The 13511-nt window shown below is 44.4% G+C and overlaps 1 protein-coding gene across 1 annotated transcript; it reads right to left on the bottom strand.

The window, feature by feature from the left end:
• Positions 1 to 745: 745 nt before the first annotated feature.
• On the bottom strand, positions 746 to 6027 carry LOC100660618 (tubulin alpha-3 chain). Its single transcript, XM_010598886.3, has 4 exons — positions 5382 to 6027; positions 4340 to 4488; positions 3337 to 4017; positions 746 to 1478 (listed from the first exon to the last, which is right to left on the bottom strand). The coding sequence occupies exons 1-4, from the start codon at positions 5716 to 5718 to the stop codon at positions 1182 to 1184; spliced, it is 1464 nt and encodes a 487-aa protein (XP_010597188.2). The 5' UTR covers positions 5719 to 6027; the 3' UTR covers positions 746 to 1181.
• Between the last annotated feature and the right edge of the window lie 7484 nt (positions 6028 to 13511).

The following is a 13511-nucleotide window of genomic DNA, read 5'->3' as shown; positions in this document are numbered from 1 at the left end:
CAACTAATGATTAGGTCTTTCAGGGGCAGTGGTGGCCAGCGATATCCTTCTCACCTTCCAGGTGGAAGACCTGAGTTCAATCCCTGGCCAGTGCACCTCATGTGCAGCTACCGCCCACCTGTCCTTGGAGGCCTGCATGTTGCTATGATGCTGAACAGGTTTCAGTGGAACTTCTAGACTAAGAGAAACTAGGAGGAAAAGCCTGATGATCTGAAAATCAACCAACAAAAACCCTATGGAGCACAACGGTCTGATCCCCAACCAATCAGGGATGGCGCGAGACTGGGCAGCATTTTGGTCTGTTGTGCGTGGGGTCACCATGAGTCAGGGCTGACTTAAAAGCAGCTAACAACAACGCTAGGTCTTTTACAAACAGACATCAACATATGTTGCTTAAATTCAAAGGTGCAAGGCTCTCTACCAAGACCATTTATAGGGTGCCAAAGTATAATGGATGGAGCCCTGGTAGTACAGTGGTTAAGAGCTTGGCTGCTAACCAAAAGGTCTGCAGTTCAAATCCACCAGCCACTCCTTGTAACCTACGAGTTCTAACCTGTGAGTCATGAATGCCAAGGAGAATTCAGTAAGAGATAATCTTCCCCAGAAAAAATGCCCTGACACTACAAATTGGACCCACAGTTTTAGGGGTTCCGTGCCCACCCACCGTCCACCAGCAGCAAGCCTTTCCGGGGACTTCAGATGGAAACACTCCATTCTGAGTCCGCCAAATCCCATCAATGCGGAAGCCTGAAAAATGGCAAATTCCATTAAAAACCTAACTTGGTCTTCCTGAAATTTAGGGACTCTTTTTGCCTTAGATTTGGAACAATGAGCATTTCCCCCAGCTTCTGAGAAGTGTGTAACGGCTGTGTGCCCAGCCCTGATGCCCACAGGGCACAGACACCATTTTGTTCTGTTGTGCGTGGGGTCTCCGAGTCGGAGCAGACGCCACGGCAGCCAACAACGGCAGCACGGACACCACCCAGCTCACCACGTGTGACCTGCTGCCTCTGGGTCCCACCCACACTTCAGGGAGCAGAGAGCCGAGCGTGCTCCAGCAAAGCATCACAACAGACAGGCTTCACACAAAAGCTTTATCAGGAACACCTGGAAACCAGCTGTGCTGGGAGGCAGCTTTGGGGGTAGTGAGAGCGGGATGGGACCAGCCAGCCACACTCCATCTAGTATTCTTCCCCTTCCTCGGCCTCTGCTTCCACGGAGTCCACGCCCACCTCTTCATAATCCTTCTCCAGCGCCGCCAGGTCCTCCCGGGCCTCCGAGAACTCGCCTTCCTCCATGCCTTCCCCCACGTACCAGTGCACAAAGGCGCGCTTGGCATACATGAGGTCGAACTTGTGGTCGAGGCGAGCCCAGGCCTCGGCGATGGCCGTGGTGTTGCTCAGCATGCACACGGCGCGCTGCACCTTGGCCAGGTCTCCCCCGGGGACGACGGTGGGGGGCTGGTAGTTGATGCCCACCTGTCACACAAGGGGGAGCAAACAGTCCATGAAACCTATATCACATCCAGAAATGGCAGCTACGTTTACTCAAACAGAAGACACAGGTAGGTACCCTTTGTCTACCAGGGAGAACCTGCAGTTTACCTCACATTCACTGAGCCCTTCCTAGCACCAGGCAGGACGCCAGACAGCAGGGCCAATGGCTTCCTCAGACAAGGAAACAATGAGGAAAGAAGAGCCTGGAGTAGCCACCTGGCTCCGGGCCAAGCTGCTTGCTGCTCAACGGGCCCTGTGTCCCAGGAAAATAGTGATGTGGATAGACGCCCATGTGAAGGGACTCTGTCTTCCTTCTGAAAGTGAACACTGCTTTGTATTCTTTCTAGATTATTTTCTCCACAGGCCTCAATATGATGGTGATCAATTTCTGTGGCTGAGATATTTTCCACCTAGATAGAGTACACACCTGTGATGACATCGCCAAGAAGATCACACCCCACTGCCTTTAAACAGGCCCGTGCAAAGGAGACAGACAGCTGTCAAAGGGCAAAGGAATTCTTTTCACAGCCAGGAGGTGCTTTGTGTGTGGTCAAGCAGGAGGAAGGAGTGGGTGGCATGTTGAGGTTGGAATTGGAAGGAGGCACTGAAAGTGTCATAGGTCTACAGAGATGACCTGCAGCAGCACAGAGGACCCAATGCAGCAGAGGCCAGCAGGTGTTCTGTGAAGGGCGAGACTGCACACTGGGCTCTGCAGGCCATATGGTCTCTGTGGTAACTACTCCAACTCTGATTCTATAGCACAAAGGCAGCCGCAAGCAAACACACAAATGAACAGGCATGGCTGTGTGCAGATAAAACGTTATCTGCAAAATCAGGCGGTTGGCTTACCACCCAGGCTGACCCCGGAACTAGAGGGAAAGAACCCTGGAGTAGCAAACACCAGAACCTACTGCAGTCATCCCCCCAAAGCAAGGAAGGTCTGAACCAGAGGAGGAGGCACAAAAAGCAAGCCCAAAGAAGCACAGTTCCAAGAGGAAAATAAGTGATAGTGGTTAAAAACAAAACAAACCCACTGCCGTTGAGTCGATTCCAACTCATAGCGACGCTGTAGGACAGAGTAGGACTTCCCCACAGTTTCCAAGGAGCGCCTGGTGGATTCAAACTGCTGACCTTTAAGTTAGCAGCTGTAGCACTTAACCACTATGCCACCAGGGTTTCCAAGGGATAGTGGTTAGGAATCAAGTACTAGAAAAAGCTGGAAAATGACAGTAAGGTTTCCCCCATGGATCACATAAGAGGCTGGGGCAAATTTTGTGTTTTAGGCAAATCCAGGTCAGAATTTTTAGGCCTACCCAGAGGGAAATAAAGACGTCATCATTGTCCTCACCAGACGATTGATGATAATTTTTCTTTAAGTCAAATACCCCACATGACACTTAGATTTAACTTCTCTGTATATATGAAACGAAGTGGGATTTAGTGACAGCAATCAGCTAACGTATACGACATCCCAATTTCAAACATATCCACTATCCACATGATCCTCCAAGATGCCCTGAAAATTCCTACCTTTCTATGATCCACCTACATTTCCTACACTAATACTGTCATCCAAAAATGGGCACAAAAGTCCTTCAGGAAATTTCCTGTTGTGTTCAGAGAAAATGCTCACCACAGATATACATATAGGGTGATGGGTCAGAAAGGAAGCTCAAAAGACAGTACTGAATAAATTATCACTCTGGTTCACTAACTCATGACCAAGAGCCTGGCGGCTATGGAACAAGGGACCATCTCCTTAGAGGGCACGATTCTAGGGACAGCATTATCTCACAGGATCTGAGGCATTCTGCCAGATACGACTACCACCCACTCCTACCTTAAATCCAGTTGGGCACCAGTCCACAAACTGGATGGTGCGCTTGGTCTTGATGGTGGCAATGGCCGCATTGACATCTTTGGGGACCACGTCCCCCCGGTACAGCATGCAGCAGGCCATGTACTTGCCGTGGCGAGGGTCACACTTGACCATCTGGTTGGCCGGCTCAAAGCAGGCATTGGTGATCTCAGCCACAGAGAGCTGCTCGTGGTAGGCCTTCTCAGCCGAGATGACCGGGGCGTAGGTGGCCAGGGGGAAGTGGATGCGGGGGTACGGGACCAGGTTGGTCTGGAATTCCGTCAGGTCCACATTCAGGGCCCCGTCGAATCGTAGGGAGGCCGTGATAGAGGACACGATCTGCCCAATCAGACGGTTGAGGTTGGTGTACGTGGGCCGCTCGATGTCGAGGTTGCGCCGACAGATGTCATAGATGGCTTCATTGTCCACCATGAAGGCACAGTCGGAATGCTCCAGGGTCGTGTGGGTGGTCAGGATGGAGTTGTAGGGCTCGACCACGGCCGTGGAGACCTGGGGCGCCGGGTAAATGGCAAACTCCAGCTTGGACTTCTTGCCATAGTCCACCGAGAGCCGCTCCATGAGCAGAGACGCAAAGCCCGAGCCGGTGCCTCCCCCGAAGCTGTGGAAGATGAGGAAGCCCTGCAGGCCTGTGCACAGATCCGCCTGAGAGAGAGCAGACAACGTGAGCAGCGCCTGCACAGCCACCACCAGCCGCCACTAGTCAGGTCCCTCTGTTTCCCTCTGTGGTATACACAGATTCAAACCTTCCACAGTCAATGCTATTCACACAGAGCAAATAACAGGAGACAATGAGGCTCTATGGATCTAATTCAATGCACACTTTAAAGGAAGACCTTTGCAAGTGCACTTGGACTCACAATTCCGGCCCAAGTGTTGCCAAAATGACCACCCACTCACAGGCCGAGCCTACCCTCTCGTCCAGGACCACACTTGTACGAAGCCCTCCTCAGCACTCTCTCCTCACCAGTTTGCGGATCCGGTCCAGCACCAGGTCGACGATCTCTTTGCCGATGGTGTAATGGCCTCTGGCATAGTTATTGGCTGCATCTTCCTTGCCGGTGATGAGCTGCTCCGGGTGGAAGAGCTGCCGGTAGGTCCCCGTGCGCACTTCATCTGCAAACAGACCACACGCTCTGTGAGCCTCTAAGGCTTATTGTGCTCACCAAGATGGACAGATTGGAGATTAGTCAAGTCTACAAGCAGATGCTATTCCTCATAGGTCAACAGCCTAAGTGTCATGTAGAAAACGTTCCTTGTGTATTCGCAAAGCACAGATGCAGTTTATGGCTATAGGGCAGTGAAGTCAACTCCCAGGACAAAAGCCGGCTCAACCCGTTCAGGTGAAGGGAAACACAGCTCTCACGCACGCACGCACGCGGGAAGTCCCACACTTCTCTTACACCTGTAGCTGCATCAAGGGGTAGGATTTAAAGATCCCCTAAATACCAGACAGTCACTGGGTCAGCGTGATTTTTGCCAAGCAGTCCCACCAGGGCCCCATATGCGGCCTTGGTCCTACTAGCTTTAAAGTGGCATTCTGTCACCTGTGGGTGGCCCCTGAAAGCTGCTTTCTTGGCAGCTCTTGTTGGAAACCACCTTGGGCTTCTGATGTGGAGAAACCAAAGGAATCTTCTAACTTAGACTTTTAATCCCAAAATCCAGGTCCAGACTGTTGCACGAGTGTGCACAGCATGAAGGACAGAGCCAGCACCCACCACACTGAGCAGGCGGGTCTACAGAAGCCACTGCCCGGGAGGAGGCAGCCTGAGTGACTCTCCCATCAGCCCGTTCTACTGCTGGCACAGCAGCCTTCCCCAGGGGTAGGCCTTCCTAAGTTAGAGGCTGCGTCCCACGGACTCTTCAGCCACTGACACTTTCAGTTTGTCCCCTAACAATGCCTGTGGGTCCTGTCCTTTCTGCAAAGGGACTCAAAGGGGAACACAAGGGGCTTTAGCGCGGCTCTCCCACCACCCAGGCAAGCTGCCATCTCGTGCCCGAGGACCTACCAACCACGGTGGGCTCCAGGTCCACAAACACTGCCCTGGGCACGTGCTTGCCAGCCCCGGTCTCACTGAAGAACGTGTTGAACGAGTCGTCCCCACCGCCGATGGTTTTGTCACTTGGCATCTGACCATCGGGCTGAATTCCGTGTTCCAGGCAATACAGCTCCCAGCAGGCATTGCCAATCTGGACACCTGCCTGCCCCACGTGGATGGAGATACACTCGCGCTGTGAAGCAGAACACGAAAGGAAAACCCATTCATCTTCAAGGCAATTCGAAATGATGTGAGATGCATATAAAAACTGACAGGGTACATCAGTATCTGCAAAACATTTCTGCATCTAAAGGCTTTCTTGGATATGACGTTGCAGGATCTTCTGACCATTTTTATATCTGAACACCTGCCTATCTACCATGGATAGAGACACATATGAATTGTGAATAGAAATACAGCCATTATAAACTCATCTTCTTAGGGATCAATAAATAACGTTCAAAATTAATAAGTCAAAGAAGTAGTCAAGGGGATGACATTTAAGGTGATAGGGTAGGAAGCTAAAGAGGCTGGTCTTTCCACCAAACAGCATTACACTGGAAAGAGCAATTGGAATTAAGCCATTTTGGAACTCTGGAACCTGATCCGACACTTCAGTCAACCAGGGCCGTGGTTTGATGAAGAGCCAGGCTGCTGATCTTTCCTACATAACACGTGCCAACCGCCACCATCAGTCCCTTTGTCGGGGAGGGCATGATGGCCCATATTCCTAGAACGGCTGAGCAGGCAGTGGGAACCTTGTCCTCCAAGGCTGTGGGGCTGCACTGTTGGCACAGTTGGGTGGTGTGGCAGTGCCCTGAGGGACCTGTGCAGAAGGCTGCCACAGTTTCTGCCTCTCACAGTAGCAGCAGCTTAAAGGGCCAGTGTACCCTTTCTGTTTTTTTTTTTTTTTTCCCTTTGCTTTTTTGTGAAATCTGTCAGGCTACTGGCTCACTACAGAGTCTTCGGGTGGCACAAACGGTTAAGCGTTGGACTACTAATGAAGCTGCCATGAGTCAGGGTTGACGCGATGGCAACGGACAACATCGGCTGACTGCAGAAGTAATGGGACAGAAACGTCAATGACCACATGCAATTAGAACATACACTCTACAAACACAGTTTGACAAAGTCACTAAAGAAGCTGACAACCGCAGCGTTCATCAGGTAACCGCAATGCCTGAGGAGTGAGGTCATCGGATTTCCTGAGCTGCCACGTTTATCTCCAGAATGTCCATCTCGCCACACAAAAAAATCACTGAACACACCAAGAAACAGGGAAGTACGGCCCATGTGCAGGGGAAAAAAAAGGGATTTGTCAGAAACCACTGCTGAGGAAGATCAGATATAGGAACTACTGGTCAAAGATGTTAAATCAACTGTGTTAAATATGCTCAGTGTGCCCAAGGAAACCAGAGAACTAAAGGATGTCAGGAAAACAATGTATGAACAAAATGAAAATATCAATGTAAGAGGGAAATTATAGAAAGGACATTCTATATCAATAAAAGATTCCCTCCAACAAGAAGATAAAACAATTATAAACATATATACATCTAACAACAGAAGCCCAAACTATACGAAGCAAAAATGGACAGATTTGAAGAGAAACAGACAGTTCCACAATAATAGCTGGAGATCTCATTACCCTACTTTCAGTAATGGACAGAACAACCAGACCAAACCTGTTGCCACTGAGTCGATTCCAACTCCTGGAACAACAAGACAGAAGATCATTAAGAAAACGCGGGATTTGAACACCACTATAAATCAATTAGACTTAACAGACACATAGAGAACACTCCACCCAATGAAAGCAGAATATACATTCTTCTCCAATTTACATGCATTATTCTCCAGGCTAGGCTACAAAACAAGTCACAAGTCTTAAAAAATTTAAAGAGACTGAAATCATACAACATTATCTTCTCTGATCACAATGAATTAAACTAGATACCAATGACAGAAGGGAAAATGGAAAATTCACAAATACATGGAAATTAAGGAACACACTTTTTTTAAAATTTATTGTACTTTAAGTGAAAGTTTACAAATCAAGTCAGTCTCTCATATAAAAGCTTATACGCACCTTGCTATGTACTCCTAGTTGCTCTCCCTCTAATGAGACAGCACACTCCTCCTCTCCACACTGTATTCCCTGTGTCCATTCAACCAGCTCCTGTCCCCCTCTGCCTTCTCATCTCACCTCCAGGCAGGAGCTGCCCACATAGTCTCATGTGTCTACTTGAGCCAATAGTATCATTTTCTGTCTTATAGCCCAGTCCAATCCCTGTCTGAAGAGTTGCCTTCTAGAATGGTTCCAGTCTTGGGCTAACAGAGGGTCCAGGGACCATGACCTCCGAGGTCTCTCTAGTCTCAGTCAGACCATTAAGTCTGGTCTTTTTACGAGAATTTGAGGTCTGCATCCCACTGCCCTCCTGCTCTATCAGAGATTCTCTGTTACATTTCCTGTAAGGGCAGTCATCAGTGGTAGCTGGGCACCTTCTAGTTCTTCCAGTCTCAGGCTGATGGTGTCTCTGGTTTTAAGCAACACACTCTTAACCAATGGGTCAAAGAACAAATCAAAAGGGAAATCACAAAATACCTTGAGACAAATAAAAATGAAAACACAGCATACCAAAACTTATGGATGCAGTGAAAGCAGTATTAAGAGGGAAATTTACAGTTATAAAAGATCTCAAATCAACAGCCTAATGTTACAGATTGAAGAATAATAAAAAGAGTAACAAAATAAACCCAAAGCTAACGGAAGGAAATAATAAAGATCAGAGTGCAGATAAATGAAATAGAGAGTGGAAAAATAATAGAAAGATCATCAGTGAAACCAAAAGTTGGTTCTTTGAAAAGATGATAAAAATTGATCAACCTTTAGCTTTAGCTACCAACCAACAACCTGCTGCTGTTGAATCAATTCCAACTCATAGCTTTAGCTAGAGTGACTAAAAAAAAAAATCAGAAGATTCAAATTATTAAAATAGTAATGAAAGTGGGGACATCACTACCGATTCTACAAAAATATAAAAGAATATGAACAATTGTACACTAACAAATTGGTCAACTTAGATGAAATTGACAAATTCCTAGGAACACACAAACTACCAAAACTGATTAAAGAAGAAACAGAATCTGAATAGACCTATAAACAAGGAAGGAGACTGAATCAGTAATCAAATACCTCCTAACAAAGAAAAGTCCAGGATCAGGCTATTTCATTAGGGAATTCTACCAAATACATTAGAACTAACATCAATCCATCTCAACCTCTTCCAAAAAACAGGAGGGAACACTTCCTCTCCCATTTTATGAGGCCAGCACTACCCTGACACCAAAGCCAGGCAAAGACATGACAAGAAAGGAAACTACAGGCCAATATCCCTTATGAATATAGGCATAAAAATCCTCAACAAAATAAAAGCACACCTGAATCCAATACCATATTACAAGATTATACACCATGACCAAGTAGGATTTATCCCAGGAATGCAGGGTGGCTCCACATACGAAAATTAATCAGTGCAATACACCACATTAATAAAATGAAGAAGAACCACACGATCATTTTAATCGATGCAGAAAAAGCATTTCACAAAATCCAATACCATTTCATGGTAAAAACACTCAACAAAGTAGAAACAGAAGAAAACTTCCTCAGCATAATAAAAGCCATATATGAAAAACCCACAGCTAACATAACCAATGATGAAAGGCTGAAAGATTTTCCCCCTAAGATCAGGAACAGGAGGAAGATGACTGCCCTCACCACTTCTTTTCAATATAGTACTAAAAGCTCTAGCCAGAGAAGGTAGACAAGAAAAAGAAATAGAAGGCATCCAAATTAGAAAGAAAAAAGTAAAATTATCTGTTTGCAGATGACATGATCTTACATATAACCCCCCAAAAACAAAACAAACCCATTGCCATCGAGTCAATTCCAACTCATAGCGATGCTACAGGACAGAGCAGAACTGCCCTATACGGTTTCCAAGGACTGCATGGTGGATTTGAACTGCCAACCTTTTGGTTAGTAACTGCAGCTCTTAACTACGATGCCACCAGGGTTTCTGGCTGATCTTATATATAGAAGACCTTAAAGAATCCACAAAAAACCTGTTAGAGCTAATAAATTTGGCAAAACTGTAAGATAAAAGTTAACACGGCAAAAATCAATTGTGTTTCTGTACACCAGCAATAAACAGACCAAAAAGAAAATTAAGGAAAAATTCCATTTACAATAGCATCAAAAAGAATAAAACACTTAGGAATAAATTTAACTAAGGAAGTAGAAATCTTGTGCACTGAAAAATAAAAAAAACATTGCTGAAAGAAATTAAAGAAGACCTAAATAAATGGAAGAAGTCTTGGTGGCACAGTGGTTAAAAGCCTGGCTGCTAACCAAAAGGTTAGCAGTTCAAATCCACCAGCCACTCCTTGGAAGTCCTATGGGGCAGTTCTACTCTGTCCCATAGGGTCACTATGAGTTGGAATAGACTTGATGACAATGGGCTTTTTTTTTTGTAAATAAACGGAAAGACAACTTGTGTTCATGGATTAGAAGATGCAATATTGTTAAGACAGCAATACTACCCAAAGCAATCTACAGATGCAATGCAATTTCTATTAAACTTCAAACGGCCCTCTTTGCAGAAATGGAAAAATTCAAATTCATATGGAATTGCAACGGGCCCTGAGTAGCCAAAATAATTTTGAAAAAGAACAAAGTAGGATGTCACACTTCTTGATTTCAAAATGTACTACAAAGCTACAGTAGTCAAAATAGTCTGGTACTGGTATAACGATAGATATACAGACCAGTGGAATAGAATTCAAAGTCCAGAAATAAGCCCATAAATCTATGGTCAATTGATTTTCAACAAGGTTGCTAAGACTATTCAATGGAGAAAGCATAATTTCTTTAACAAATGGTGCTGGGACAACTGGATTCCCACATGCAAAAAAATGAAGATGGAGCCATACCTCACATCATACGTAAAAATTAACTCAAAATGAACCAAGGACCTAAGTGTGAGAACTAAAACCATAAAACTCTCAGAAGAAAAATTCAGGATAATGCTTTAGGGTCCAGTTTTTGACACTGGATTATTAGATATGACACCAAAAGCATGAGCAACAAAAAACAAAAGAGATAAATTGAACTTCATCAAAAATTTTTAAATTTCTGCTTCAAAGGGCTTTACCAAGAAAGTGATGAGAAAACCAACAGAATGGGAGAAAAATATTCAGTAATCATATGTCTGATAAGGGTTTAATATCCAGAACATATAAAGAGTTCTTACAATTCAACAACAATGAAAAACGAACAACTCAATTTAAAAAATGGGCAAAGAACTTGAATGGACTTTTCTCTATAGCCAATAAGCACATGAAAAGATGCTCAACATCATTAACCATGAGGGAAATGTAAATCTAAAGCTCAATGAGATACCACTTCCTACCTACTATGGTGGCTATCATCAAAAACCGGAAAATAATAAGTGTTGGCAGGATGTGGAAAAAATGGAACTCTCATGCATTGCTGATGGGAATATAAAATGACGCGGCAACTATGGAAAACTGTTTGGCCTTTCTTCAAAAAGGTAAAAACAGAATTACCATTAAAAAAAAAAAAAAACCCAGTGCCGTCAAGTGGATTCCAACTCATAGCGACCCTATATGACCCAGCAATTTCACTCTCTGGTATATACCCAAAAGACTTGAAAGCAGAGATTCAAACAGATACTATCATAGCAGCATTATTCTCAATAGTCAAAAGATGAAAACAACCCAGTATCCATGAACAGACGAATGGATTAGTAAAATGTTGTATATCCATACAGTGAGATATTATGCAGTCATAAAAAGGAACAAATTTCTGATACATGCTACAATATGAATAAACTTTGAAGACTTTATTATATGAAATACACCAGACACAAAAGGACAAATAATGGGTGAATCCACTTACATGAGTTATCTTAGAATGGGCGAATTCATAGAGATAGAAAGTAGAACAGAGGTTACCAGAGGATAGGGAAAGGAGTAATGGGGATTACTGTTGAATGGGTTTAGAGTTTCTGTTTGGGATGATAAAAAGATGTGGAAATAGATAGTAGTAATGGCTATACAACATTGTGAATGTTCTTAACACCACTGAATTGTACACTTAAAATGGTAAATTTTATATTATGTATATTTAACCACAATTTTTAAAAAATTTAAATGGGAAAACAGGCTAGAAAAAAATTTGTAGTAATAATGGGGGAGGGAGAAGAAGCAGTTAAGCAACTTTGCTTCCACTGAAGGATTGGATTTATTCTCTGTCTTAAGCAATGGCTCAGAAAATCAGACAAAATAAATGTGAAACAGTTTTCAGTCATTGAACAACAGGCAGCAGAAGACAGTGATTCCCCAGAGCAGAGAGACAAACTGAGAAAGCCTTACAGTCGCCCCAGCAGACGGCCTGGGGAGTTCCCAGGCTGCAGCAGAGAGGAAACCCAAATAAAGCCCAGCAATCTCCCTGAGTTGAGGAGACAGGATCCAGTGATCTGAGAGGCCACTGCAGCTAGACTTCACGGAGAGCCAGAGAAGAGACAACTACACAGCAAGAGCTCTCTGGAGATCTGTAAAGAGCTCCACTTGAGTCCACAGCTGAGTACTCAAGTACTGATACTCCAGTATCAGCACATGTATGCAAGGAATTGACAAGGCCAGGGAAGGCCCAGGCAAAACAATTCCTGGAGCTCACGTATGGCTGAGAACAGTTCATGTTCCCACCAGCCAGAGTAGGAAGACCTCCTAACTCACAAGGCACTAAATGGAGTCCTCAGAAGGGCATTACTGCCTCAATAAAAACAAAAACCAAGCCCACTGCCATCAAGTCAATTCCGACTCATGGTGACCCCATGTGTTACAGAGTAGAACTGAGCTCTATAAGGTTTTCTTGGTTGTAATCTTTATGGAACAGATAACCAGGCCTTTCTTCTGCAGTTCTGCTGGGTGGGTTCCAGCCACCAACCTTTCAATTAGTAGTTGAGTACATACCACTTGCACCACCCAGGGACCTTATTGACTCAGGACAAAAAAACAAACAAACACAGAACCCATTGCCGTGGAGTCAATTCCAACTCACAGCGACCCTACAGGACAGAGTAGAACTGCCCCATAGAGTTTCCATGGAGCAGCTAGTGGGTTCGAACTGCCAACCTTTTGGTTAGGAGCCATAGCTCACTGTAGCTCTTAACCACTCTGCTCTGGGGAGTCACTGTCTTCTGCTACCTGCTGTTCAATGACTAAAAACTGTTGTTTCACATTTGTATTTTGTCTGATTTTCTGAGCCATTGCTTAAGACAGGAGAATAAATCCAATCCTTGAGTGGAAGCAAAATTGCTTAACTGCTTCTCCTCCCTCCCCCATCATTACTACAAATCTTTTCCTAGTCTGTTTTCCCATTTAAATTTTTTTTTAATTGTGGTTAAATATACCTAAAATAAAATTTACCTTTTCTGTTTTAGTAGCACTATGTAACTAAGACACTCCTTTTCTGAGCTGTTTCTCCCCCATTAATGGAATGTATTTTGAATGAAATGAAAATGAAATACGACATACCAAAATGCATGGGGTGCAGCTAAAAGCAGTACTTAAGGGAAATTTATAATATAAAACACTTATATCAGAAAAAGTAACAAGGTCTAAAACCATTGACCTTCTATACGAATTCTTCCAGAACATTAAGGAACACTTTCGGACTCATTCTGTGAGATCGGAATTACCCTGACACCAAAATTAAAGACTTACATATAAGCAAACTATAGACCAATACCTCTCACGAGCATGGACACAAAAACGCTCCTAAAATCTTCAAAATCCAGAAGCTTCCACCTTAAGAAACTAGAAAAAGAAGAGCAAATATGGTCCAAGTTAAGCAGAAATGAAATAATAAAGATAAGAGCAGAAGAAAACTAAATGGAAAACAAAACAGAAAAATCAATGACACCAAAAGCTAGTCCTCTGGGCAGAATAAAATTGATAGACCTCTAGCCAGAAGGAACTGTAAAAAGAGAAGACACAAATTACCACTATCAG

This window comes from Loxodonta africana, chromosome 19 (assembly GCF_030014295.1).
Source record: "Loxodonta africana isolate mLoxAfr1 chromosome 19, mLoxAfr1.hap2, whole genome shotgun sequence".
NCBI classification, from domain to species: domain Eukaryota; kingdom Metazoa; phylum Chordata; class Mammalia; order Proboscidea; family Elephantidae; genus Loxodonta; species Loxodonta africana.
The sequence above is the reverse complement of the archived record's forward strand: the minus strand, read 5'-3'. Positions and strand labels throughout refer to the sequence as shown.